The following is a 27,647-nucleotide window of genomic DNA, read 5'->3' as shown; positions in this document are numbered from 1 at the left end:
TAAAGTGCTTTCGAATGTCCTGGGATTGTGAAAGGTGCAATATAAATGCAAGTCTTTCATTCTATGTTCACTGCTGTTTACTAAGGTATTATCTGGAGTATTATGTACAGTTTTGGTCTCCTTACCTAAGGAAAGATATACTTGCCATAGAGGGAGTGCAACAAACGTTCACCAGACTGATTCCTGGGATGCGGAGATTGTCCTATGAGGAGAGATTGAGTAGATTAGGCCTATATTCACTAGAGTTTAGAAGAATGAGAGGTAATCTCATTGAAATATACAAAATTCTTACAGGGCTTGACAGGGTAAATGCAGGGAGGATGTATCTTCTGGCTGGGGAGTCTAGAACAAGGGGTCACAGTCTCAGAAATAGGAGATAGGCTATTTAGGATTGAGAGAGTGGTGAATCTTTGGAATTACTGGTGGAGGCTCAGTGTTTGAGTATATTTAAGACAGAGATCAATAGATTTTTGGCTGTTAAGGGAATCAAGGGATATGAGGCTCATGCAGCAAAGTGGATTTGAGGTAGAAGATCAACCATGATCTTATTGAATGGAGACTTGAGGGGCCGAATGGCCTACTCCTGCTCCTAATTCTTATGTTCTTATCTTATTACTGTATAAATAATGAATTCCATTATTTTATGTATGAGTGATGTATCTGTAACTGCCTATTTCTGATTCTTCACCTTTTGTTGGATATACACACCAGATTGGCCTGGTTTCAATAAACAGAACCTCCCAAGTATCCAGTCATTCTCTCACGATAGTTGTCAGTCCTTCACAAATCTCTTCCCTAGTTTCCTTTACAACACTCCCCTAAATATTAATCTATCCTTGGAGATTTATTGATTTTTAAAATTATATGTAGCTTGTCTAGGACATCCATGTCATTTATATTAAAGTCATCAATCTTGCTTGAGTTAACTGTATTTAGGGAGAGTATGTTATTCATGTCTTCCTTTGTGAATATTTGGAGGAAGTAGTGATTCAGAATATTTACTATCTTGTACTCATGTTCTATTTCAAGCCTGTTTGCATCCTTAAAGGTTGACACCACTTCTCTGACTTACGTCTTACTATTCAAGTGTTGAAAGAACTTCTCGCTGTTATGTTTTGCCTCTTGCGTTTTTATGAATCACATATTATAGTGAATGTAACCTTTCTTTAATTGCTTCTCCCAAGCCTGAATGTTGTCTGGATATTTAATGTATTCTGAGAATCACTGATGAATTAGCCCTGCCTGGAAAAATTTGTCAGGATCTTATCCAATGACAAAATTTACATTTTAAATATATGCTTTTTCATCCAAGAGTGGTTTCTTTGGAATGTTAAAGGAACAAATGACTTGACTATTACAAAATAAATTGCAAATGTTTAGACTTAAAGAAATGTCATGGTTCATATTGCACAATATTGTAAAGAATATTGGTGCTGAAATTCCGATGTCCCGGATCCGTATGAAGTTTCTACAGATCCGGGAAGGCATCGGAAAAGCCGGTTTTCAGCGCGCAATGCGCATGCACTGAAAATCGGCTTTTCCGATTTGTCCAGTTTCTGACTTGACCGATCTCGCGCATATCGGGAGCGAGGACAGTTGCAGGGCAAGATTTCCGATATTTACGCATATCTTGCCCAACAAATGTCCTCAAAAATCTTGTGCCTGAAAAAGCAGGCATATAGCCTACTTTTACAGGCGCAAGTGTTTAAAAATACACAAAAACATTTTAAAATAAAGTTATAAAAACACACTTTATTGTTAAAAACCCTCACCATTACGGTAAGTTTATTTTAAGGCATAATTAAAAATAACTTTTTAAAAAGTTGGGAAAATATTTTTTTTATAAGAACTTTAATTTATGAATCTTAAATATGTGGTGTATTTTTCTATTTTGTATTAGTGTTTGGGCCGGGGGGGGTTCTTATGGAGTACCCATTATTAGGAATGAGAAAATACTGAACCTTGATTGGCTGCCCAGAGCCATGTGACTCCAGCTCCAGCATACGCACGTCCCAATGCGATGCGTTAGGGAGTGAAGGCCTCAGGACCGGAAGCTCGAGCGAGCGCAGCAGGAACAAGTCGGTGCGCATCTTTTTAAAAACTTTTTCAGTCGATTGCCCGCGGGAAGACCTCGATCGGAAATTTCAGGCCCAATGAGTTCTGACGAAGGGCCACCGACCCAAAACATTAACTCTGTGTTTCTCTCCGCAGATGCCATCTGACCCGCTGAGATTCCCAGCATTCTCTTGATTTAATTTCAAAAACAGGGTTGGGATATATTTTGTACTCCACTCTCCTTTGGTCGAATAAAATTGTTCAGGACAGATTGAAAATGTTTATTTAGGGGATTCCTTGAGCCACTTGCAGGAAATATGTTGACTAAGAACAAAGCTGTCAACTCTTTTAGAGTAAACAAAATACATTAGATCAAGTGCCCCCCGATCTGGGGGACACTCCAAACATTTGCCAAGGCCCTTTTTTTTTTGTTTTGTTTTTTTTGGTTTTTTTTGTATTTTTGTAGGGTTTTTTTTGGTGTTTTTTTTAGGGCATTAAAATTACATATTTTACAAGTGACCCCCTATAAAAGGGGAGAAAGCTGCACCTGGTATTCCCAGGTGGTCTCCCATCCAAGTACTAACCAGGCCTGACTCTGCTTAGCTTCCAAGATCAGACGAGATCAGGTATTTTCAGATTAGATTGGCCTTGTGCACAACTCCCCCCGCCTTCACCTAATCAGGGAGACGGTTGGCTGGTGGAGCATTTTGAATTACGCGAGTCGGTCGGTGTTGACTGGGCGGAGCCGCCGTAGGTGGGAGTGAGAGGCGAAATGTCAAGATGGCGGCGCTGAGGAGCGCGGTGGGTGAGTGCCGTCGGGATAATGCGGAATATGGGGAGCGTGGGGCTGGGGGCGGACCGCCCGCCCGCCCGCCCACCTGCAGGCCTCAGACCTCTCGCCGGCTGAGATTTGGCCTGGACGAAGGTCACGGCACCTGAGAGCAGTGGAGTGGAGAGGAGGCTGCTGAGACCGGGGCCCTGTCAGGGTCAAGCTGTCCCGTCCCCCGTCCCTTTGCTCCTCTGTGAACCGAGGCAGCGGAGGGGCAATTTGATTGGGAGCCTGCCCCGACCTCCAACATCCAGATCTTCCCTTGTAAAGAAAGACTTGGATTTATATAGCGCCTTTCACGACCACCGGACGTCACAAAGCGCCTTACAGCCAGTGAAGTACTTTTTTTTGGAGTGTGGTCACTGTTGTAATGTGGGACACGCGGCAGCCAATTTGTGCACAGCCAGCTCCCACAAACAGCAATGTGATAATGACCAGATAATCTGTTTTTGTTATGTTGATCGAGGAATAAATATTGGCCACGACACTGGTGATAACGCCCCTGCTCTTCTTTTGAAATAGTGCCATGGGATCTTTTACGTCCACCTGAGAGGGCAGGTTTAACATCTCATCCGAAAGACGGCACCTCTGACCAGCAACACTCCCTCAGCGCTGCACTGGAGTGTCAGCCTAGATTTATGTGCTCAAGTTCCTGGAGTGGGACTTGAACCCACAACCTTCTGACTCAGGCGAGTGGGCTTCCCACTCACCATCATCATAGGCAGTCCCTCGGAATCAAGGAAGACTTGCTTATACTCCTGAAGTGAGTCCTTAGGTGGCTGAACAGTCCAATACGAGAACCACAATCCCTGTCACAGGTGGGACAGATAGTTGTTGACAGAAAGGGTGGGTGGAACAGGCCTGCTGCACACTCTTTCCACTGCCTGCGCTTGATTTCTGCATGCTCTCGGTGAGCTGCAGCTGACACTATAGTAGGAGGAATGCAGGCAATGCTTTTGCCACAGGGCCAGAGACCACCTGCATCTTTTAACAACAACGATTTGTATTCATATAGCGCCTTTAATGTAGTAAAACATCCCAAGGCGCTTCACAGAAGCGTAATCAAACAAAATTTGACACTGAGCCACATAAGGTGATGTTGGGGCAGATGACTAATAGCTTGGTTAAAGAGATAGGTTTTAATGTGTGACTTAAAAGGGGGAGAGAGGTGGAGACGTTTAGGGAAGAAATTCCAAAGCTTAGGGCTTTGGCAACTGAAGGCACAGCTGTCAATCGTGGAGGAATTAAAATCGGGAATGCTTAAGAGGCCAGAATTGGAGGAGTGCAGATATCTCTGGGAGGGTTGTAGGGCTGGAATAGGCCATGGAGAGATTTGAAAATAAAGATGAGAATTTTTAAATTGAGGTGTTGCTTAACCGGGAGCCAATGTCGGTCAGTGAGCACATGGGTGATGAATGAACGGAACTTGGTGCAAATTAGGACACGGGCAGCAGAGCTTTTGATTACCTCAAGGTTATGGAAATAGAAAGTAGGAAGGCCGGCCAGGAGTGTGTTGGAATAGTCAAGCCTAGCGGTAACAACGGCATAGTTGAGAGAAAAATAGATAAATATTTAAAGCAGAGAAAGAGAGAGCAGGGCAGTGGGATTGCTCCAGCAAATAGCTGGCAGGCACAATGGGATGGCTAATGCAGATATCTGCCTGTGCTGTAAACTTTTCTGGTTCTATAGAGGATAGGAGAAATTGTTTTATGTAGAGGGTTGTTGGAGTATGGACTGCTTTGCCACAAACCCTGAATAATTCTCTTTCCCCTCTTTTCCCCACCCCCTGCAGCCAATGGTAGCACCTCTACCACTGCCCTACAAAAATTAACTGACAGACCAGGATTTCAACGTGCTGGACTCTTAACAATCATCACTGTTCTTTTTGAGACCGTTGGGACTGTTTTTAGTCTTTGTTGTGCCCCCAAAATCAAGTACAGATGGGGCATGACAGTGGTAAATTTGGTGGAAATTGGTTCTGCCTAATCTGCATCTATTATTGGTCCCATATGATTTCCTGGTCGGAGCTGAAGTGGGCATCTGACATTCTGCCTGTATCATTAACTGGCATATGCACGTGACGTCAAGTTCAACCCATGTTAAATGATCCAGGGTTGTTGGGGACTGACTGGTCAAGTGGGAGTTTGTTTGAAAGGCACAAATTGGAAAGATACATGATCATTTTGGGAGGTGGGGATTGCTGGCGCTTAGGCTCTCCTGAGTTTTTCCAATTGTAATACTCTGAGCCGATTTATTTGGAAGACGACGTGGCCTTACAGAGGAATGTCAGCAGGTCAGGCTGCCCAAGAGGTGCTCTGTGTGCCTACCCACCACCTTTCATCTTCAGACCGGTGATATCATCTCACTCTGGTAGGTGGTCTCCTGGTGGAGGCTTCTCTTCCCAAGGGAAACTGCAACAGCAAACGCATAATGGTATCACTAAGATATGTTGATTGCTTGACTGACTATTATGCTGCTGGATATACATTTTACATGGTATATATGAAAGAAGGCATGCCAGGGTTGAAAGCCAGCATTGATGCATTGGCTGCATCTACCAAGATGCCACCAACTATTTCTGCAGACCCTGGTATATATGCCTGGTTAGACCATGGGGAACTTAGCTTCTCCTCGTCTGGGTCAGCAGATATGTAGACATTGAGCCAATGCCATCTGTTGTGTATCTGTAAAGCATGCGCTCCCATGTTCCACCACCAGGGAGCTCATCCCCTGAAGTCCCTAGCGATCCCAGTATCCCTTACGAGCACTGTATATAAGCCGGTCCCTAAGGCCTGTTCCTCACTCTGGAGTGTCTTATTAAAGACTGAGGTCACTGTTACTTTAACCTCCCTGTGTGCAGCCTCATCTGTGTTAGGAACACAATAACTGGCGACGAGGATACGAATCCATCGCAAAGATGCAGCAAACTGTGGGCATCCTGGAGAAGTTCTCGGAGGGTGAGGACTGGGAAGCCTATGTCGAACGGCTAGACCAGTACTTTGTAGCCAACGAGCTCGACGGAGAAGGAAGCGCTGCAAAAAGGAGAGCGGTCCTCCTCACGGTCTGCGGGGCACCGACCTACAGCCTTATGAAGAATCTTCTGGCTCCGGTGAAATGCACAGATAAGTCATATGAGGAGCTGTGTACACTGGTTCGGGAGCATCTTAAGCCGAGGAAGAGCGTGCTAATGGCGAGGTATCGGTTCTACACGTGCCAGCGATCTGAAGGTCAGGAAGTGGCAAGCTACGTCGCTGAGCTAAGGCGACTTGCAGGACAATGTGAGTTTGATGGTAACCTGGAGCAAATGCTCAGAGACTTTTTTGTACTGGGCATTGGCCACGAGACCATCCTACGAAAACTTTTGACTGTAGAGACACCGACCCTCAGTAAGGCCATTGCGATAGCACAGGCGTTTATGTCCACCAGTGATAACACCAAACAAATCTCTCAGCACACAAGTGCTAGCAATGTTCATAAATTAACAGGAACTGTGTTTGCGAGCAGAAATGTACAGGGCAGAACCCACGAGTCTGCAATTGCCAGCAGGCCTCGGGTGACCCAGATGACTGAGTCTCCAACAAAGGATGAATGCAAGGCAATTCACACCTTGTTGGCGTTGTGGAGGCTTCCATTCAGCCTATTCATGCCGCTTCAAAGGGTATGTTTGCAAGAGCTGTGGAACAATGGGGCACCTCCAACGAGCTGCAAGCTCTGCAAAACCTGCTAACCACCACGTGGCAGAGGAAGATCAAAGCAATTTCGAGCCTCAGAGAGGAGACAGATGCTGAAGTACATGGGGTGCACACATTTTCGACGACATGTCCATCTATAATGCTAAACGTAAAATTGAATGGCTTACCTGTAGCCATGGAACTGGACACTGGCGCTAGCCAATCCACCATGAGTAAAAAGATGTTTGAGAGACTGTGGTGCAACAAGGCATTCAGACCAGCCCTGAGCCCCATCCATACGAAACTGAGAACGTACACCAAAGAGCTTATCACTGTCCTGGGCAGTGCCATGGTCAAGGTCACCTACGAGGGCACGGTGCACGAACTGCCACTCTGGATTGTCCCGGGCGATGGCCCCACACTGGAAGGAGTTGGCTGGGCAAAATCCGCTGGAACTGGGATGACGTCCGAGCGCTATCACATGTCGATGAGACCTCATGTACCCAGGTTCTTGACAAATTTCCTTCCCTTTTTGAGTCAGGCATTGGAAACTTTTCTGGGGCGAAGGTGCGGATCCACTTGGTCCCAGAGGCACGACCCATTCACCACAAGGTGTGAGCGGTACCTCACACGATGAGGGAGAGAGTGGAAATCGAGCTGGACAGGCTGCAATGCGAGGGCATCATCTCCACAGTGGAATTCAGCGAGTGGGCCAGCACGATTGTTCCAGTACTCAAAAGTGATGGCACGGTCAGGATTTGCGGCGATTATAAAGTAACTATTAATCGTTTCTCGCTACATGGCCAATACCCGCTACCTAAGGCAGACGACCTATTTGCGACGCTGGCAGGAGGCAAGATGTTCACCAAGCTCGACCTGACTTCAGTCTACATGACGCAGGAGCTGGAGAAGTCTTCGAAGGGCCTCACCTGCATCAACACGCACAAGGACTGTTCATCTACAACAGATGCCCGTTTGGAATTCGGTCGGCTGCAGCGATCTTCCAGAGAAACATGGAGAGCCTACTCAAGTCGGTACCACACACGGTGGTCTTTCAGGACGACATATTAGTCACGGGTTGGGACACCGCCGAGCACCTACAAAACCTGGAGGAGGTCCTCCAGCGACTGGATCGCGGAAGGCTGCGGCTGAAGAGGTCGAAATGCGTCTTCATGACAACAGAAGTGTTTTTGGGGAGAAAGATCGCGGCGGACGGAATTCGGCCCACAGACGCCACGACAGAGGCTATCAGGAATGTGCCCAGGCCACACAACATCACGGAGCTGCGGTCGTTCCTGGGACTCCTCAACTATTTTGGTAACTTCCTACCAGGGTTAAGCACCCTTTTAGAGCCCCTACATGTTATTGTGCAAAGGTGAGAACTGGGTATGGGGAAAAAAAACAAGTAATTGCTTTTGAGAAAGCCAGAAACGTTTTATGCTCCAACAAGCTGCTTGCATTGTATAACCCGTGTAAAAGACTTGTGCTAGCATGTGACGTGTCGTCGTACGGAGTCGGGTGTGTATTACAACAAGCTAACGTTGCGGGGAAGTTGCAACCTGTCGCCTATGCCTCCAGGAGCTTGTCTAAGGCCGAGAGGGCCTACAGCATGATTGAGAAAGAGGCATTAGCGTATGTGTTCGGGGTAAAGAAAATGCATCAGTATCTGTTTGACCTCAAATTTGAGCTGGAAACCGATCACAAGCCCCTCACATCCCTGTTCGCTGAAAACAAGGGGATAAATACTCATGCCTCAGCCCGCATACAAAGGTGGGCACTCGCGCTATCAGTGTATAACTATACCATCCGCCACAGGCCAGGCACCGAGAACTGTGCGGATGCTCTCAGTCGGCTACCATTGCATTACCACGGGGCTGGAAATGGCGCAGCCTGCAAACTTGTTGATGGTGGCGCAGCCTGCAGACTTGTTGATGGTCATGGAAGTGTTTGAAAATGATAAATCACCTGTCACGGCCCGCCAGATTAGGACTTGGACCAGCCAAGATCCTCTGCTGTCCCTAGTAAAAAAAAACGGTGTACTGCATGGGAGCTGGGCCAGCATCCCCGTTGAAATGCAAGAGCCGTTCCAGCGGCGAAAGGACGAGCTGTCCATTCAGGCAGACTGCCTGTTGTGGGGTGACCACGTAGTGCTACCAAAAAAGGGCAGGGAAACGTTCATCTTGGATCTCCATAGCACACACCCGGGTATAGTAATGATGAAAGCGATAGCCAGATCCCACGTGTGGTGGCCCGGTATCGACTCTGACTTAGAGTCCTGTGTACGGCAATGCAGCGTGTGTGCTCAGTTGAGCAACGCGCCCAGAGAGGCACCACTAAGTTTGTGGTCCTGGCCCTCCAGACCATGGTCGAGGATCCATGTCGACTATGCGGGCCGGTTTCTCGGTAAAATGTTCCTGGTGGTGGTGGATGCTTTTACAAAATGGATTGAATGTGAAATAATGTCGGGAAACACAGCCACCACCACCATTGAAAGCCTGAGGGCCATGTTTGCCACCCACGGCCTGCCTGACATACTGGTCAGTGACAACGGGCCATGATTCACCAGTGCCAAATTTAAAGAATTCATGACCCGCAATGGGATCAAACATGTCACCTCGGCCCCGTTTAAACCAGCCTGCAATGGGCAGACAGAGCGGGCAGTACAAACAATCAAACAGAGCCTCAAACGAGTCACAGAAGGCTCACTCCAAACCCGCCTGTCCCGAGTACTGCTCAGCTACTGCATGAAACCCCACTCGTTCACAGGGGTGGCCCCGGCTGAGCTACTCATGAAAAGGACACTTAAAACCAGACTCTCGCTGGTTCACCCCAACCTGCATCATCAGGTAGAGAGCAGGCGGCAGCAACAAAATGTAAACGATGGCCGCGCCACTATGTCACGGGAAATTGATCTGAATGACCCTGTGTATGTGCTAAACTATGGACATGGTCCCAAGTGGATTGCGGGCACGGTGATAGCTAAAGAAGGGAATAGGGTGTTTGTAGTTAAACTAGACAATGGACAAATTTGCAGAAAGCACCTGAACCAAACGAGGCTGCGGTTCACAGACTGCCCTGAACAACCCACAGCAGACACCACCTTTTTCAAGCCCACAACACATATCCAAAGGATCAACGACACCACGCCGGACCAGGAAATCGAACCCATCATGCCCAACAGCCCAGCAAGGCCAGGCTCACCTAGCAGCCCTGCAGGGCCAACAACACGCCAGCCCAGCAAGGGCACAGCCAACACACCAGAACTGACATTTGTACCAAGTTGGTCCACCAGGGAAAGAAAGTCTCCCGACCACCTCACCTTGTAAATAGTTTTCACTTTGACTTTGGGGGTGGGAGGGGGCGGTGGGGGGAGTGATGTTGTTTATCTGTAAAGCATGCACTCCCATGTTCTGCCACCAGGGAGCTCATCCCCTGAAGTCCCAAGGGCTCCCAGCATCCGTTGGGAGCACTGTATATAAGTCGGCCCCTAAGGCCTGTTCCTCACTCTGGAGTGTCTTATTAAAGACTGAGGTCACTGTTACTTTAACCTCCCTGTGTGCAGCCTCATCTGTGCTCGGAACACAATAGCATCAACTGCGAGGGCATCTGCATCAACAATGCAACATATGCACATTCAGCAATAGTCAACTGTGACCTGAAATTGGAATGCACCTCTTTGCAAGCACGCTGTAATGCAGATCGAGGGTATAACGGTACTGTGGAGGGGGAAAAAGGGCAGCTGCTTTCATAAATATGTCATGCAGCGCAACCTTAATTTGGTCTGCTGCATCACTTGCCTGCAGACTCCTGCTTGTTCCCTGATGCTTTCAGAATTTTGTTCCTCAACATGTCCGCATCCTTTTAAGATTCACTTGGGTACATGTTTTTTTTCACTCCCACTACCAGTCTGCACTTGGAATTGTGCAAAATTATACAAATGAACTTACGCTGGAAAATTGGCATAACAAACTTAGAAGAAAGGAGAGTGAAATGGCAATTTATTTGCAACTAGTTTACATATGAATGGACTACTGAGGGAGGCAATCGAAGCTGATTATATCAACAAGTTCAAGAGGAAGTTGGATAAGTACCTAGAATATAAGATGGTGGAGCGTGAGGTATCATGGGGTATGATACTTCTGAAACACTGGGACCAGCCTGGTAGGCTAAGTGGCCTTTGCGGACTTAACATTTCTGTGTTCTTATTAGCACCTGACCATTCAGGCAGGATTTGCGCCAGTGCTTAACCGTTCTGAACTGACTTAGACCTGTAGTTGAAAATATTAATTTTAAGAAAATGTGTTCTCTCTATTATCTTGCAAGGAACATTGAGGTGCATCATTCCTTTGACCCAGAAAAATGCTTCAAGAGGCTCCTCCGTTATACAACTGGCCTCCAGGTTTACCACCTTCAACCTCCGACATGTTCAATCTCCGACCGTTTCCACAGTAACCAAACTTGGATCACCTTTGGAGAGTAACTTTATTTGTGCACATAAACACTCTGCTCTCAAGAGGTGAGTTTAAAAATAGAAATTTAACAGTCAGGATAGAAAGTGCATTTTGCTGCAGCTTATTAGTTCAGACAGGTGATTCTCCCTTGTGACTTAAAAATGAAAGCCTATCTATCACATTAATTTGTATCCTTGGTGTGTACATACAGATGCACTCAGTTCTTTACTATTGGTAACAGGAATAACTCTGTCTTCTATAAGCATATCTAACTATTTTCTTCTTCAACTTATTGTATTTTTCTTCTTCTATTCAGTTTAGACACAACCTTTCTTCCCACACTAGGCATGTACTTTATTTGCGTTTTCCTTCCTGCCTGGGTGTTTCTGTTGATTGTCCTAGTTTTCCAGCCAAAATGGACAGCTTTTGTGAGTGACGTCCATACTCTTCCTAGTTTACGGAGCAGCATTGCTACGGGCAAGGAAACGGGATGCTTCCCTGTCCTCTTGATCAGGAATTATTGCACTGCGTGAAGGGACCTAACTCGGAGGGACATTAAAGAATAACAAAGAAAAGGAGATTGTTTACCTGCAGTATTTTTTCCGCTGCTTCACACACCACTCTGTAGACCGATCGGGGAGCTATTGCTAGGCTACTGCTTGGTGTTCTGTAATTTACCAGAATCATAAGAACATAAGAAATAGGAACAGGAGTAGGCCATACGGCCACTCGAGCCTGCTCCGCCATTCAATAAGATCACGGCTGATCTGATCATGGACTGAGCTTCACTTATCCACCCGCTCCCCATAACCCCTTATCTCCTTATCATTTAAGAAACTGTCTATTTCTGTCTTAAATTTATTCAGTGTCTCAGCTTCCACAACTCTCTGAAGCAGCGAATTCCACAGATTTACAACCCTCCTGAGAGAAGAAATTTCTCCTCACCTCTGTTTTAAATGGGCGGCCCCTTATTCTAAGATTGTGCTCTCTAGTTCTAGTCTCCCCCATCAGTGGAAACATCCTCTCTGCATCCACCTTGTCAAGCCCCTTCATAATCTTATACGTTTCGATAAGATCACACCTCATTCTTCTGAATTCCAATGAGTAGAGGCCCAACCTACTCAACCTTTCCTCATAAATCAACACCCTCATCCCCGGAATCAACCTAGTGAACCTTCTCTGAACTGCCTCCAAAGCAAGTATATCCTTTTGTAAATATGGAGACCAAAACTGCATGCAGTATTCCAGGTGTGGCCTCACCTATACCTTGTATAGCTGTAGCAAGACTTCCCTGCTTTTATATTCCATCCCCTTAGCAGTAAAGGCCAAGATACCATTGGCCTTCCTGATCACTTGCTGTACCTGCATACTATCCTTTTGTGTTTCATGCACAAGTACCCCCAGGTCCCGCTGTACTGCGGCACTTTGCAATCTTTCTCCATTTAAATAATAACTTGCTTTTTGATTTTTTTTTTCTGCCAAAGTGCATGACCTCACACTTTCCAACATTATACTCCATCTGTCAAATTTTTGCCCACTCAATTAGCCTGTCTCTGTCCTTTTGCAGATTTTTCGTGTCCTCAAACATTGCTTTTCCTCCCATCTTTGTATCGTCAGCAAACTTGGCTAAGTTACACTCAGTCCCTTCTTCCAAGTCATTTATATCGATTGTAAATAGTTGGGGTCCCAGCACTGATCCCTGGGGCACCTCCACTAGTTACTGGTTGCCAACCAGAGAATGAGCCATTTATCCCGACTCTCTGTTCTCTGTTAGTTAGCCAATCCTCAATCCATGCTAATATATTACCCCCAACCTCATGAACTTTTATCTTGTGCAGTAATCTTTTATGTGGCACCTTATTAAATGCATTCTGGAAATCCAAATACACCACATCCACTGGTTTCCCCTTTATCCACCCTGTTTGTTACATTCTCAAAGAACTGCAGCAAATTTGTCAAACATGACTTCCCCTTCATAAATCCATGCTGACTGCCTGACCGAATTTTGCTTATCCAAATGTCCTGCTACTGCTTCTTTAATAATGGACTCCAACATTTTCCCTGGACTCCAAGGGTTACATTATGACGAGAGATTGCACAAACTAGGATTGTATTCCCTGGAATTTAGAAGGCTAAGAGATGATTTGATTGAAGTTTTCAAGCTATTAAGGGGAACTGAGAGAGAGAGAGAGAGGGAGAGAAATTATTTCCACTGGTTGGGGAATCTATGGCTCAGGGCATAGTCTAAAAATTAGAGCCAAACCTTTCAGGAGTGAAGTTACGAAGCACTTCTACACGCAAAGGGTAGTAGAAGTTTGGAACTCTTCTGTAAATGGCAGTTGATGCTAGGCCAATTGTTAATAAATCTGAAATTGATAGTTTCTGTTAACCAAAGGTATTAAGGTATATGGGCTAAAGGTGGGTATATGGAGTTAGGTGACAGATCAGCCATGATCTCATTGAATGGCAGAGCAGGCTTAAGGGGCTAAATGGCCTCCTCCTGTTCCTATAATCCACCAGCTTCTGACTCCGAGGCGAGAGGGCTACCACTGAGCCATGGCCACGTGACCAGACCGTGGTAAATTAGTCCAATTTGGATTTGTAGTTGAGTTCATGGTGCACTATTGAATTTAGTCACTGCAGCATAGTCTGATTTTATTTGATTGTTATGGGGATTATGTTTATTCAAATCCAGTAGTGCTTTTTTTGATTCAAAGTGTATTTATTTACCTTGGCAGTGGAGCTGGATTACTGTCTTCAGAGGGTGCATAAAGGCTTTAAGTGCTGTTCGCATGCTGGCAGATTAGGCAAATTAGCCAGAAAATCTCCTGCAATGGCTTCTCTTCCTACTCCCGCATCATTACCTCTGGTGTCCCCCAAGGATCTATCCTTGGCCCCCTCCTATTTCTCATCTACATGCTGCCCCTTGGCGATATCATCCGCAAGACAGTTTCCACATGTACGCTGACGTCACCCAGCTCTACCTCTCCAGCACTTTTCTCGAGCCCTTCATGGTCTCTAAATTGTCAGACTGCTTTTCCGACATCCAGTACTGGATGAGCAGAAATTTCTCTCATTAAAGATTGGGAAGACCGAAGCCATTGTCTTTGGTCCCCGCCACAAACTGCATTCCCTAGCCACTGACCCGATCCCTCTCCCTAGTATCTATCTGAGGCTAAACCAGACTGTTCGTAACCTAGGCGTCATATTTGATCCTGAAATGAGTTTCCAACCACATATCCGCGGCATAACAAAGACCGCTTATTTCCATCTCTAATATTGCCCGCCTCCGCACTGCCTCAGCTCATCTGCTGCTGAAACTCTCATCCATGCCTTTGTTATCTCTAGACTTGACTACTCCAACGTACTCCTGGCTGGCCTCCCACATTCTACACTATGTAAACTTGAGGTCATCCAAAATTCGGCAGCCCATGTCCGAACTCGCATCAAGTCCCGATCACCCATCGCCCCTGTGTTTGTTGACCTACATTGGCTCCCGGTTAAGCAATGTCTCGATTTCAAAATTCTCATCCTTGTTTACAAATCCCTCCATGGCCTTGACCCTTCCTATCTGTGTAATCTCTTTAAGTCTCACAACCGCATGAGATGTCTGCGCTACTCAAATTCTGCCCTCTTGAGCATCCCTGATTATAACTTCAACCATTGGTGACCGTGCCTTCAGCTGCCTGGGTCCTAAGCTCTGGAACTTCATCCCTAAACCTCTCAGCCTCTGTTTCCTCCTTTAAGACGCTCCGTAAAACCTACCTCTTTGACCAAGCTTTGGTCATCTGCCATAATTTCTTCTTGTGTGGCTCGGTGTCAAATTTATTTGCTTTGTCTTATAACACTGCTGTGAAGCACCTTGGGATGTTTTACTATGTTAAAGGCGCTATATAAATAAAAGTTCTTGTGTTTCAAAGTAGAGTGTATTTGCACACGTTTGAAAAGGGACTGAGGCGATGGTTATTTAATAAGCTAATGGAAGTTATTTTCACCAAAGACCAAGTGAGTAGTTTGTTGGTTTGTTTCAGTAATCAATATAAACCTCACACTCGTTGTGTTGGGAAGCCACTGGTCACAGGCACTTGACCAGCTGTGTCTGGCACGCCTTCCTTTTCGGCTGTGAACAGAGGGACATAAAAACACAGAAAGGCAGTGAGGTCCTGCAAAAAGAGCGCGAGGTCAATTTAAAAATAAAATTGAAACAGAAAGTTGCTTGGCGTACAGGTTTATTTAATTGTTATTTTGTTCACGTGACGTAAGTCAACCCACTGATATGGGGAAGTGGAACTTTTCTTGTTACACAAAGACAAGTTGTACTGTTTGAATAAAATGAATCTGATCATAACTGTGTGAATCCGCTGTGGAATAGAGCAGCTTAATGATTAGTATCTGGCCTCGTCTCACCAAGTGCTTACTTGGTCTGTCTTCGCAGAACTTGGCGAAGCACGTGTGCAAATGACACAAATATCCAGTTTAGGTCACAAGGAGGAATACCGTTGTTGCGTCCTGAGTTACGCTATTGTGTAAGTAGGTATTGGGCAGTGTGAGTCAAATCTGGAAAGCAAGACATGTAGGATCTGCTTACGGCAGCAACTGATGTCACTGACGCCGAGAAGTTACCTTAGGCAAAACCCTAAACCTGTAACAATAATTTAAATCAACACCTTGGCCACTAGCTTTTATAAATCCAAACAACTCATTATAAAGGCCTGGCATCTTCAACATGAAAGATGATTGCTACATTTTATTAGTATTTGTATCAAAAACTAACTGCACACCTATTGGCTTTCATCTACATACGTGTCTAAGAACTATTATTTCATTATATAGTTTGCACATAGTTAATAAAATAAATCAATTTGGATGGATAAAAGGGAGGCCCATGATTGCTAGAAACCTGAAAATAATGGAAATATACAGATCAGTGAGCATCTAAAAGAGGAGGAGATGCTGATGTTTTCTGCTTTTACCCCTGATTTTAAAACCTCACAGTCTACAGGTAGCTTGTCCTGGGTCCAATCTCCCTTCTAGTGTGCTCCTGGTAGCAGAGATGAGGTTAGAAACTGTAAGGGAATCAGAGATGGGTCTCTCTCTACTGCTGTTCACCACCTACTTGGTTGTGTCAATTTTTTCACGTTTCAGTTTACAATGTTGAAGATCAAGAGAGTTAACTTAAATATATCAAGGTTTTTACTGTTGGCTCGTTCCCCACTTTTGGACTCTCTAGGCGGTCTGCTCTCCGCCTACCATATACACCTGTATAGTGTTCCTAAATCTGGTCCAGCTTAACCAGTATAAATACTCTGGTAGCCATGTCTAGGCTGTAGTAGTATTTATTTTTTCTACCGTTTGCCTTTTACTTACTTGATGGATCTGACACACACAAACAATTTTTTGAAGCAGGATTTGCTGAAGCTATAAATAGAATTCTGATATTGACAAAAGGGTAAAAATATATGTGGCCAAAATTACTGATCAGAGAAACATGATTCATTTAAGGTATATAAGGAATGATGAAATTCTGTACATTTTGTATTGATGTGCATATTCTTTCTCTCGTGTGTAGCGTGACTCCTTGTGCTCCCAGTTTTCGACAGCCGATACGAGCACTTACTTACTGCAGTCTGCGTAAAGGAAAACGGAAGTCGGTGAAATCTGTTGTCAAAAGATTCCTGCGGCTGCACTGTGGTCTCTGGGTGCGCAGAAAGGTGCGTGTTTCCAACATTTTGCATTCAAAGGGATACAATTCTTTTATTACAGTATCACAGCATGAGTTAACAACATAATGTAGGAATTTCTCTAGGAGTTTTTTTAGGGCAGGGAGAGGTATAGGACAGTGAAGTAGTTGTGGGAAAGAATTCCAAAGGGATGAATGTTCAGTTTCCAGATGGTGGAGCAAGGAACGTAAGAAATAGAGCAGGAGTAGGCCCTCCGGCCCTTTTGAGCCTGCTCCGCCATTCAATAAGATCATGGCTGATCATCGACCTCAACTCCACTTTTCAGCCCGATGTCCATATCCCTTGATTCCCCGAGACTCCAAAAGGAACAAGCAGCAATCCAAGGTCAGAGGAGCGGAGTGAGTAGTTGGACCTGGAACTGGCACAGATTCCCAAATGAGTTGGAGCAAGTGCAAGGAGGGATTTGAGGATGAGGATCTGCAGTTACTTCAGTGAAATGCAGGGACTGAGGATAGTGGCGATATGTGCAGAATATTTTCCAGGAGAGGACTTGGGATTTGTTTTTAATTCCCCCTCGAGGTGCAGCCCAGGTTTGTTTACTCTTTGCCCACCCAGCTCTGGAACTATACTCAATAATTTCCATTAACCTCTAAAAAATCAATTTTGATTCCTAGTTTGAGAAATGACCACTGTAAACTATTTAACCATTCAGTTTGATAAATATAGGATAATACCATGAGAAATTATGGAATGATAAAATGTAATTCTTATAGTTTTGTACTATCATAGACTCTCCCCATTTATCTCCTATCATAAATGATTTTAATCGCTCCACCCTTGGCCGTGCCTTCAGCTGCCTAGGCCCTAAGCTCTGGAATTCCCTCCCTAAACCTCTCTCTTTAAGACGGTCCTTAAAACCTACTTCGAACCAAGCTTTTGATCACCTGTCCTAATATTTCCTTATGTGGCTCAGTGTCCTATTTTATTTGGTAACGCTTCTGAGCACATTGGCAGGTTTTGCTACATTAAAGATGCTATATAAATGTAAGTTGTTGTCGATTCTAAGTAAGGTCTCGACATTTATTTGAGTCACCTGAAGGAAACATTACAGTCCGTTTTTTTTCTCAGCAGCTGCTTTTTTGCAAGTGATACTCCCAGGGTATTTGTGTCTAGATCATCCAAACTGATACTTGTGTCTATAACTTGGGCCCAAAAGAAAATGACGATGAAAGCTGCTGGATTTTAGTTTTAAAAAAAAAACTAATTTGTTAATGTCTAAGAAAGGGAACTTACCACTTCTACATGGTCCTGTCTACATGTGATTCTAGTCCACATTAGGTGATTGATTTTTAATGTCCTCTGAAGTGCCCCACCAAGCTAACTAACCATTTAGTTGTACAAACCGTTGCTTCAAGAAGGTGGCAGCTAAGGATGGCCAATAAGTGCAGAATTAGAAACATAGAAACATAGAAAATAGGTGCAGGAGTAGGCCATTCAGCCCTTCGAGCCTGCACCACCATTCAATATGATCATGGCTGATCATGCAACTTCAGTACCCCATTCCTGCTTTCTCTCCATACCCCTTGATCTCTTTAGCCGTAAGGGCCACATCTAACTCCTTTTTGAATATATCTAACAAAATGGTCTCAATAACTTTCTGTGGTAGAGAATTCCACAAGTTCACAATTCTCTGAGTGAAGAAGTTTCTCCTCATCTCGGTCCTAAATGGCTTACCCCTTATCCTTAGACAGTGACCCCTGGTTCTGGACTTCCCCAACATCGGGAACATTCTTCCTGCAGCTAATCTGTCCAATCCTGTCAGAATGTTATATGTTTCTATGAGATCCCCTGTCATTCTAAATTTCAGTGAATATAAGCCTAGTCGATCTAGTCTTCATATGTTATGCTGCCATCCCGGGAATTAGTCTGGTGAACCTTTGCTGCACTCCCTCAATAGCAAGAATGTCCTTCCTCAGATTAGGAGACCCAGTGTTGGCTACATCCGGAGGGTAAATAATCCCCAAAAACTTTCAGTTGTAATTCCAATAGAATGTACTATTAAGAAATGCACGGCAATATATAATTTTTTTAAAACAAAAATATAATTAGAAAATTGAAAATGCATTAATTAAGTTGAATTGAAGGTCTAGGTGGAGTTACTGACCAACAACATCTCGGCGTGGGGCAATGGTTGCAAAAACAAAATTGTAGCGTGCAGGTAAATCTATGGAATACGTGCAAGCATGTGATACTAATATTCTGTAATCATTTTCTAATGCTATTTCCTCTAATGTATATCAGTTTGCATTTCCCAGTAGTTATGATAAAAGGAGCTAAAGATGAGACGCAAGTGAATTTGGGACATTCCTTTCACTCAAATCTACTTGCCGATGAAAGTGGCAAATTGTCTCCATTTCTCAGCGTCATTAATTGAGAATGAACAGGCAGCCCTATCGGGTTTTGAACCATAAGGGAAATAGGAACAGGAGTAGGCCATTCGGCCCCTCGAGCCTGCTCCGCCATTCAATAAGATCATGGCTGATCTGATCTTGGCCTCAACTCCACTTTCCTGCCTGTTCCCCATAACTCTTCTGCTTTTTCTCTCTTTCCCTCCCTGGTCAGTATCTAATGTCGATGTGCCGCTTCTCATCTGTCCTCTCTCATATACAGAAATCCCTACGCCAACACTTCATTACTGTACAACCTTCCTACTCTCATGCCACCGTTCCTTTTAGACAAGCCTACAGCTTCCCTCTGTGCCTCTCTTGGCATTCTCCGAAGGGCCCATCGTAGCACTCGTCGCTGTCTCCTCACAAGCAGCAACCCTAACTGTCCCATCCTACTCTCTCACTGACCTTACCGCCCAGCTTGCCCTGCGGAGGCTAACCTTACAAATCTCCTCCCCGTCCAACTCATCCCACCAAGCAATGGCCATGTGTATGCTGGGAGTAGATCAGCCATCATGGATCCTTTCAAAATCTCCTTGCACTTGCAAACAAGGCCCTTGCCATCCATGACCTTATCGTGAATGACTGCATCGACATCATGGTACTAATGGAAACTTGGCTGAGGGATAAGGACACAGTACCTTTTAATCAAAGCCTCCCCTCCCAACTATACCTTTCGCCACTTGCCCCGCCCAGATCGCCATGATAGAGGTATAGCTCTCATTACCAAATCATACCTTGGTCTTTCCCCCAATCCTCCGGCACTTTCTTATCTTTTGAACATCTCACTTTATTCACCTCTCTCACTGCTCATTCAAAATTCTCGTTCTCTACCACCCACCCATATATCCTCACTGCTTTCCTCCCTCAGCCTATGCACCGAGCGACTTCTCATCCTCGGTGACTTCAACATCCATTTTAATTCATCATGCTCTCTCTCCTCTGAGTTCACTACCCTCCTGTCCTCCCTTAATCTCTTCCTCCATGTAAATTCCTCAACCCATATTCACACCACCCCCTTGACCTTGCAATCTCTCGTGGCCTTGCTATTCCAACTGTGTCAATTAAAGGTAAAGCCATCTCTGACCAGTTCCTTGTATCGCTCTCTACCCCCATTCCCCTTCCCCAATCCAAACCTTCTTCCTTCTGCATCCGCCCCGGAAAAAAAACTCTCCAAACTCTTAAAACTGCACTTATCAACTCAAAACTGTCCAACTGTTGGCCCTCTTTTAACAATGACATTTCTGCAGCCACCAATCTGCTCAACCACACTCTCACCACCAACTTTGATGCCCTAGTCCCTATTAAAAAGATCACTCTCTCCCACTCTGGCCGTTCCCCCTGGTACAGCCCTCATCTTCACTCCCTCAAGTCAAAAGGGCGCATGGATTTGAGTACAGGAGCAAGGATGTCTTACTACAGTTATACAGGGCCTTGGCGAGACTGTACCTGGAGTATTGTGTGCAGTTTTGGTCTCCTTACCTAAGAAAGGATATACTTGCCCTAGAGGGAGTGCAGCGAAGGTTCACCAGACTGGGATGGCAGGACTGACATATGAGGAGAGACTGGATCGACTGGGCCTGTATTCACTAGAGTTTAGCCATTCACTGCCTGATCAGGCTCGAACACACAAAACATTACCGGTTCCTACTCTGTCTACAAAAACTGCCCACTATTCCAGGATCATTCTGGAATGCAAAAATAACCCCTGGATACTATTCTCTACGGCTAACCATCTTCTTAAACCCCTCTCCCCTGTCTCCACCACACTCGCCTCCAACAAGAAAGTATGAGGAGCTCATGGACTTCTTTGTCTCAAAGATTGAGATCATCTCAATTAAAGCACATAGGATTTGGGCTAATGTACTGGCATGGATTGAAAATTGGTTAACTGACAGGAAACAGAGTAGGAATAAACAGGTCTTTTTTGGGGTGGCGGGCAGTGACTAGTGTGGTACCACAGGGATCAGTGCTTGGGGCCCCAGCTATTCACAATATATATATAAATGATTTGGATGAGGGAACCAAATGTAATATTTTCAAGCTTGCTGACGACACAAAACTCGGGGAGATTGTGAGTTGTGAGGAGGATGCAAAGACGCTGCAAGGCGATTGAGTGAGTGGCCAAACACATGGTAGATGCAGTACAACGTGGATAAATGTGAAGTTATTCACTTTGGTAGGAAAAACATAAAGACAAAGTATTATTTAAATGGTGATAGCTTGGGAGATCTTGATGTACAAAGGACCTGGGTATCCTTGTACACCAGTCATTGAAATCAAACATACAGGTGCAGCAAGCAGTTAGGAAGGCAAATGGTATGTTGGCCTTCATTGAAAGAGGATTTGAGTACAGGCGCAAGGCTGTCTTACTGCAGTTATACAGGGACTTGGTGAGACCGCACCTGGAGTTCTTTGAGGATGCAACGAACAGGGTGGATAAAGGGGAACCAGTGGATGTGGTGTATTTGGACTTCCAGAAGGCATTTGACAAGGTGCCACATAAAAGGTTACTGCACAAGATAAAAGTTCACGGGGTTGGGGGTAATATATTCGCATGGATAGAGAATTGGCTAACTAACAGAATAGAGAGTTGGGATAAATGGTTCATTCTCTGGTTGGCAACCAGTAACTAGTGGGGTGCCGCAGGGATCAATGCTGGGACCCCAACTATTTACAATCTACATTAACAACTTGGAAGAAGGTACTGAGTGTAATGTAGCCAAGTTTGCTGATGATACAAAGATGGGAGGAAAAGCAATGTGTGAGGAGGACACAAAAATTCTGCAAAAGGACATACAGGCTAAGTGAGTGGGCAGAAATTTGGCAGATGGAGTATAATGTTGGAAAGTATGAGGTCATGCACTTTGGCAGAAAAAAATCAAAGAGCAAGTTATTATTTAAATGGAGAAAGATTGCAAAGTGCTTCAGTACAGCGGGACCTGGGGGTACTTGTGCATGAAACACAAAAGGATAGTATGCAAGTACAGCAAGTAATCAGAAAGGTCAATTGAATCTTGACCTTTATTGCAAAGGGGATGGAGTATAAAAGCAGGGAAGTCTTGCTACAGCTATATAAGGTATTGGTGAGGCCACACCTGGAATACTGCGTGCAGTTTTGGTTTCCATATTTATGAAAGGATATACTTGCTTTGGAGGAAGTTCAGAGAAGGTTCACTAGGTTGATTCCGGGGATGAGGGGGTTGACTTATGAGGAAAGGTTGAGTAGGTTGGGCCTCTACTCATTGGAATTCAGAAGAATGAGATGTGATCTTATCGAAACGTATAACATTATGGGCTTGACAAGGTGAATGCAGAGAGGATGTTTCCACTGATGGGGGAGACTAGAACTAGAGGGCATGATCTTAGAATAAGGGGCCGCCCATTTAAAACAGATTAGGAATTTTTTCTCTGAGGGTTGTAAATCTGTGGAATTCGCAGCCTCAGAGAGCTGTGGAAGCTGGGACATTCAATACATTTAAGACAGAATTAGACAGTTTCATAAACGATAAGGGGTTATGGGGAGCAGGCGGGGAAGTGGAACTGAGTCCATGGTCAGATCTGCCGTGATCCTATTGAATGGCGGAGCAGGCTCGAGGGAGCTGTATGGCCTACTCCTGTTCCTATTTCTTATATTTTTGTATGCAGTTTTGATCTCCTTACCTAAGAAAGGATACACTTGTCATAGAGGGAGTGCAGCGAAGGTTCACCAGACTGATTCCTGGGATGGCAGGACTGTTGTATAAGGAGAGATTGGATCGACTAGGCCCTAATTCACTCGAGTTTAGAAGAATGAGAGGGGATCTCATTGGAAACTTATAAAATTCTGACAGGGTTGGACAGACTGGATGCGGGGAGGATGTTCCCCCTGGCTGGGAAGTCTAGAATAAGTGGCCACAGTCTCAGGATACAGAGTAGGAAATTTAGGACCGAGACGAGGAGAAACTTTTTCACTGAGGGTGGTAAACCTGTGGCATTCTCTACCACAGAAGGCTGTGGAGGCCAAGTCATTGAATATATTTAAGAAGGAGATAGATAGATTTCTAGGCACAAAAGGCATCAAGGGATATGGGGGAAAAGCGGGAATATGGTGTAGAGATAGAGGATCAGCCATGATCATATTGAATGGCAGTGCAGGCTCAATGGGCCGAATAGCCTACTATTGCTCCTATTTTCTAGATTTCAATGTTTCATCCGATCAGCTGCCTCTGCCAGTTTCCTTCCTTCCCCTAGCTCACTGGGCCAAATTTCGTCTGAGGCTCCCAGCTGCACAAGCCCTAAACTCGCATCTTTCTCTAGTTTGTTTCTCTTTGATCTCCCCTCTTGATCTCTCCAAGCTCATCTTATCCATGAGACCCACTTCCTGCTCCCTTGACCCTATTCCCACTAAACTGCTGACCACCCAACTTCCTTTTTTGGTCCCATGTTAGCCGACATTGTTAACAGTTCTCTCTCCTCAGGAACTGTTCCCCTCTCCTTCAAATCTGCTGTCATCACCCCTCTCCTCAAAAAACCAACCCTTAACCCCGCTTTGCTTGCTAGCTATCGCCCCATCTCCAACTTCCCTTTCCTGTCCAAAGTACGTGAACGTGTTGTTGCCTCCCAAATCCGTGACCATCTTTCCCGGAACTCCATGTTTGAATCCCTTCAGTCTGGTTTTTACCCCTGCCACCGTACCGAAACGGCTCTCGTCAAAGTCACAAATGACATCCTTTGTGACTGACAAAGGTAAACTATCCCTCCTTGACTTTCTAGACCTGTGCAACCTTTGACACAATTGACCACTCCATCCTCTTCCAATCCCTCAACGATCCTCCAGCTGGGTGGGACTGCACTCGCCTGGTTTCATTCTTATCTAATCGTAACCAGAAAATCTCCTGCAACGGCTTCTCTTCCTACTCCCGCATCATTACCTCTGGTGTCCCCAAGGATCTGTCCTTGGCTCCCTCTTATTTGTCATCTATATGCTGCCTCTTGGCAAAATCATCTGAAAACACGGAGTCAGTTTCTACATCTACGCTAACGACACCACTCCACCACTTCTCTCGACACCTGCTTGGTATCTAAATTGTCAGATTGCTTGTCCAATATCCAGTACTGGATGCGCAGAAATCTTGTCCAATTAAATATTGGGAAGACCGAAGCCATTATCTTTGGTCCCCGCCACAAACTGCGTTCCATAACCTCTCCCTAGCATCAATCTGAGGATGAACAAGACTGTTCGCAGCCTAGGTGTTATATTTGACCCTGAAATGAGTTCCAGCCACATATCAGTGGCATAACTAAAACTGCCTTTTCCATCTCCGTAACATTGCCCGCCTCTGCCCCGCCTCAGCTCTTCTGCTGCTGAAACCCTCACTCATGCCTTTGTTACCTCTAGACTTGACGAATCCAACTCACTCCTGGCTGGCCTCCCACATTCTAATCTACATAAACTTGAGGTCATCCAAAACTCAGCAGCCTGTGTCCTAACTCGCACCAAGTCATGATCACCCATCACCCTTGTGCTTTCTGACCTACATTGGCTCCCGATTAAACAATGCTTCAATTTCAAAATTCTCATCCTTGTTTACAAATCACTCCATAGCCTTGCCCCTTCCTATCTCTGTAATCTTTTTCAGCCTCACAACCTCACAAGATGTCTGCGCTCCTCAAATTCTGCCCTTTTGAACATCCCTCATTATAACTGCTCAACCATCAGTGACCGTGCCTTCAGCTGTTTGGGCCCTAAGCCCTGGAACTCCATCCCTAAATCTCTCCACCTCGCTACCTCTCTAGCCTCCTTTTAAGACGCTCCTTAAAACCTACCTCTTTAAACAAGCTTTTGGTCATCTGCCGTAATTTCTTTTGTGGCTCGGTGTCAAATGTATCTGTTTTGTCTTGTAACACTGCTGTGAAGTGCCTTGGGACATTTTACTACGTTAAAGGTGCTATTTAAATAAATATTATTATTAATAACTCTTGATTCCCCTGTCGTTCAAAAATATGTATCTCCGCCTTAAATATATTCAATGACTCAGCCTCCACAGATTTCTGGGATAGAGAATTTCAAAGATTCACGACCCTCTGAGAGAAGAAATTCCTCCTCATCTCCGTCTTAAATGGGCGACCCTTATTCTGAAACTTCATTCTAGATTCCCCCACGAGGGGAAACATCCTCTCAGCATCTACCCTGTCAAGCCTCCTCAGAATCTTGTATGTTTTAATAAGATCACCTCTTATTCTTCTAAACGGCAATGAGTACAGACCCAACCTGCTCAACCTTTCTTTATAAGGCAACCCCTTCATCCCAAGAATCAACCTGGTGAACCTTCTCCAAACTGCCTCCAATGCAAGTATATCCCTCCTTTTAAATAAGGAGACCAAAATTTATGCCGTACTCTAGGTGTGGTCTCACCAATGCTCTGGTCAGTTGCAGCGGAATGCAAATGCGTCATGCTGCTCAGATCGTCAACAATGCTCCCCTTTGTTTCAGGCGGGTTATAAGAAAAGGCTTTGGAAGAAAAGGCCTGCCAGAAAACGTCGACTCCGACAGCATGTCATCTGCAACAAGACCCAAAGCAAACTGCTGGACAAAATGACGACAGACTTCTGGAAAAGGCGGAATTGGTATGTGAATGATCCGTACCAGATGTACCATGATCGAACAAACCTGAAGGTTTGAAGATGTGGTGAGGGCCCTGGCAAAATCTGTAATTGCTCACTGCATTAATCCAGGAACAGAAGAAGCACCCATTATGAAGAATATGTTTGGAGTTTAATGCTGACCAACTTTATTCAGAATCACTGACAATGTGAATGTTGGAAAGCTGGGAGACATATTCCTTTGCCTGTAATATTTCTTGTAACACACGTCTGTATTTAATATTCCATAATAAAACTTCCAAACTGTGTAACCTCGAAGAGTAATGATGTTGTATTTTTATATTTTGTATTTTTTATTTTGAAAAAGAACTTCAGATTCTGTGTTGGGTACCAGTCCCTGCCAAAGGTGATTTGGTCTGCGGCCTTGGCACTTCTGATCTGGCTCTTTAGTAGCACAGAAAGAGGTGCTGAAAATCCTTGGCCAGCCAGACCTTTAGCTGTTTAGGACCTAAGCTCTACAACCGTGGTTCTCAAACATTGTTGGTTGAAGGACCCCTTTTCAAATGGATTAGTAATCACGGACCCGGCATTCTAAATTATAATACTATATACTCCTTGCACATTTATGTTTTCTGAATGTAGAGTTCATCAGTGTCCTGTTAAAGGGACTTGCATGAAATTTTGCCAGGGCTGTCTGATATAATAAACATTGATGTGATTGGTGATGTGAAAACTTTTATCATCCCTTCAGCCGAAAGGTTCAGCAACATGCCTGTTGAATAATTCACCTGGAGTGGGATTCGGCTCGGTGGCTGCTGTTGCGAACACTAGCACCATTTCAGGTGTAACCCTCGACCGCCTGCCTGCACAGCTGCTCAGTGTTTCTTTTTTTTCCCCCTCCCCCTTTCTGTCGTCGCTGGGATATCGCAGACACGCTGCCTGCTGTGTGGCTATTCTGCCATCGGGGGACCGCGGCTTTCGTCCGGCTCCAGTCACAGGCCCAGCTGCCGTACTCGGTGAACACAGCTCGGCTTGATCGTCATTTCAGCCCCTCGGACAAGGCTGATGTGGCGGCTCCTTCCTCCCCTCCCCCTGCCCCAGCCCTGCGTATCCATTCCCAGTGTCTCTGGGGCCTCTCTCTGGATTTTCAGTCAGCCCGAGGCCCCGCTAATCAGGATACATGTCCGTTTCCAGAGCTGCCTCCTTGGCCGCAGTGCCCCCCCCCCCCCCCCCGACGATTGCTTACTGGTGTCTTGCTGTGCGAGTGGGCAAGGCCCCTGGGCCTGACACCGAACTCCCTGGTGCCAGAGCTCTCGGCTGTGCAGCTCGAGCGGACGAAGAAAATTAAAATAATGACATGATCCCAACCTGCACCATCGCAACAACCTGTCCCATTCACATCAGTCCATGGACCCTCTGGAAAGTCTCTTTTTAGACCCCCAGTTTGAGAACCAGTGCTCCAAAATTCCTTCCCTAAACCTCTCCACCTCTTTCCTCCTTTAAGATCTTCCTTAAAACCTACCTCTTTGACCAAGCTTTTGTTCACCCGCCCTAATGTCTCCTTCTTTGGATCGGTATCAATTTTTTTTGTCTGATTACGCTCATGTGAAGCACCTTGGGACATCTGTGCCTTTGTTACCTCTAGACTTGACTATTCCAACACATTTCTGGCTGGCCTCCCACATTCTACCCTGTAGGTGATCTAAAACTCGGCTGCCGTGTCCTAACTTGCATACCTCTTTGGCCAAGCTTTTGGTCACCTGCGCTAATTTTTTACTTGTGCAGCTTGGTGTCAGATTTTGATCACATAACACTCCTGTGAAGCTCCTCAGGACGTTTCACTCCGTTAAAGGCGCTATATAAATACAAGTTGTTGGATACTGCGAAGAACAGCCTGGTGAAAACTTTCTCCTTTAACTTCTCCCTCC

The 27,647-nt window shown here is 45.2% G+C and overlaps 1 protein-coding gene and 1 pseudogene across 2 annotated transcripts; one reads left to right on the top strand and one right to left on the bottom strand.

Annotated features, from left to right (window-relative positions):
- Positions 1-2,590: 2,590 nt before the first annotated feature.
- LOC139251519 (5S ribosomal RNA) lies at positions 2,591-2,707 on the bottom strand (annotated as a pseudogene).
- Positions 2,708-2,790: 83 nt separating this feature from the next.
- Positions 2,791-26,037, top strand: mrpl35 (mitochondrial ribosomal protein L35). Of its 2 annotated transcripts, none has more exons than XM_070866855.1 (4): positions 2,791-2,860; positions 10,879-11,071; positions 16,576-16,717; positions 25,610-26,037. In XM_070866855.1, exons 1-4 carry the CDS (start codon positions 2,836-2,838, stop codon positions 25,796-25,798), a joined length of 549 nt encoding a protein of 182 aa, XP_070722956.1. In that variant the 5' UTR covers positions 2,791-2,835; the 3' UTR covers positions 25,799-26,037. The 2 variants fall into 2 exon arrangements, with proteins under 2 accessions (XP_070722956.1, XP_070722957.1); XM_070866856.1 differs by lacking the exon at positions 25,610-26,037 and adding an exon at positions 25,155-25,601.
- The last annotated feature ends 1,610 nt before the right edge of the window (positions 26,038-27,647 follow it).

Source organism: Pristiophorus japonicus, chromosome 2, assembly GCF_044704955.1.
Source record: "Pristiophorus japonicus isolate sPriJap1 chromosome 2, sPriJap1.hap1, whole genome shotgun sequence".
In the NCBI taxonomy this organism is placed as follows: Eukaryota; Metazoa; Chordata; class Chondrichthyes; family Pristiophoridae; genus Pristiophorus; species Pristiophorus japonicus.
Note: the sequence above shows the minus strand (reverse complement) of the source record. Positions and strands in the feature narration are given on the sequence as shown.

Bases quoted from the DNA above. Each gene is read 5' to 3' on its own strand.
- mrpl35 (XM_070866855.1), top strand. From the start codon at position 2,836: ATGGCGGCGCTGAGGAGCGCGGTGG. The intron at 2,861-10,878 runs GTGAGTGCCGTC...TTATCTTGCAAG, and splicing joins GGCGCTGAGGAGCGCGGTGG to GAACATTGAGGTGCATCATT. The intron at 16,718-25,609 runs GTGCGTGTTTCC...CCTTTGTTTCAG, and splicing joins GTCTCTGGGTGCGCAGAAAG to GCGGGTTATAAGAAAAGGCT.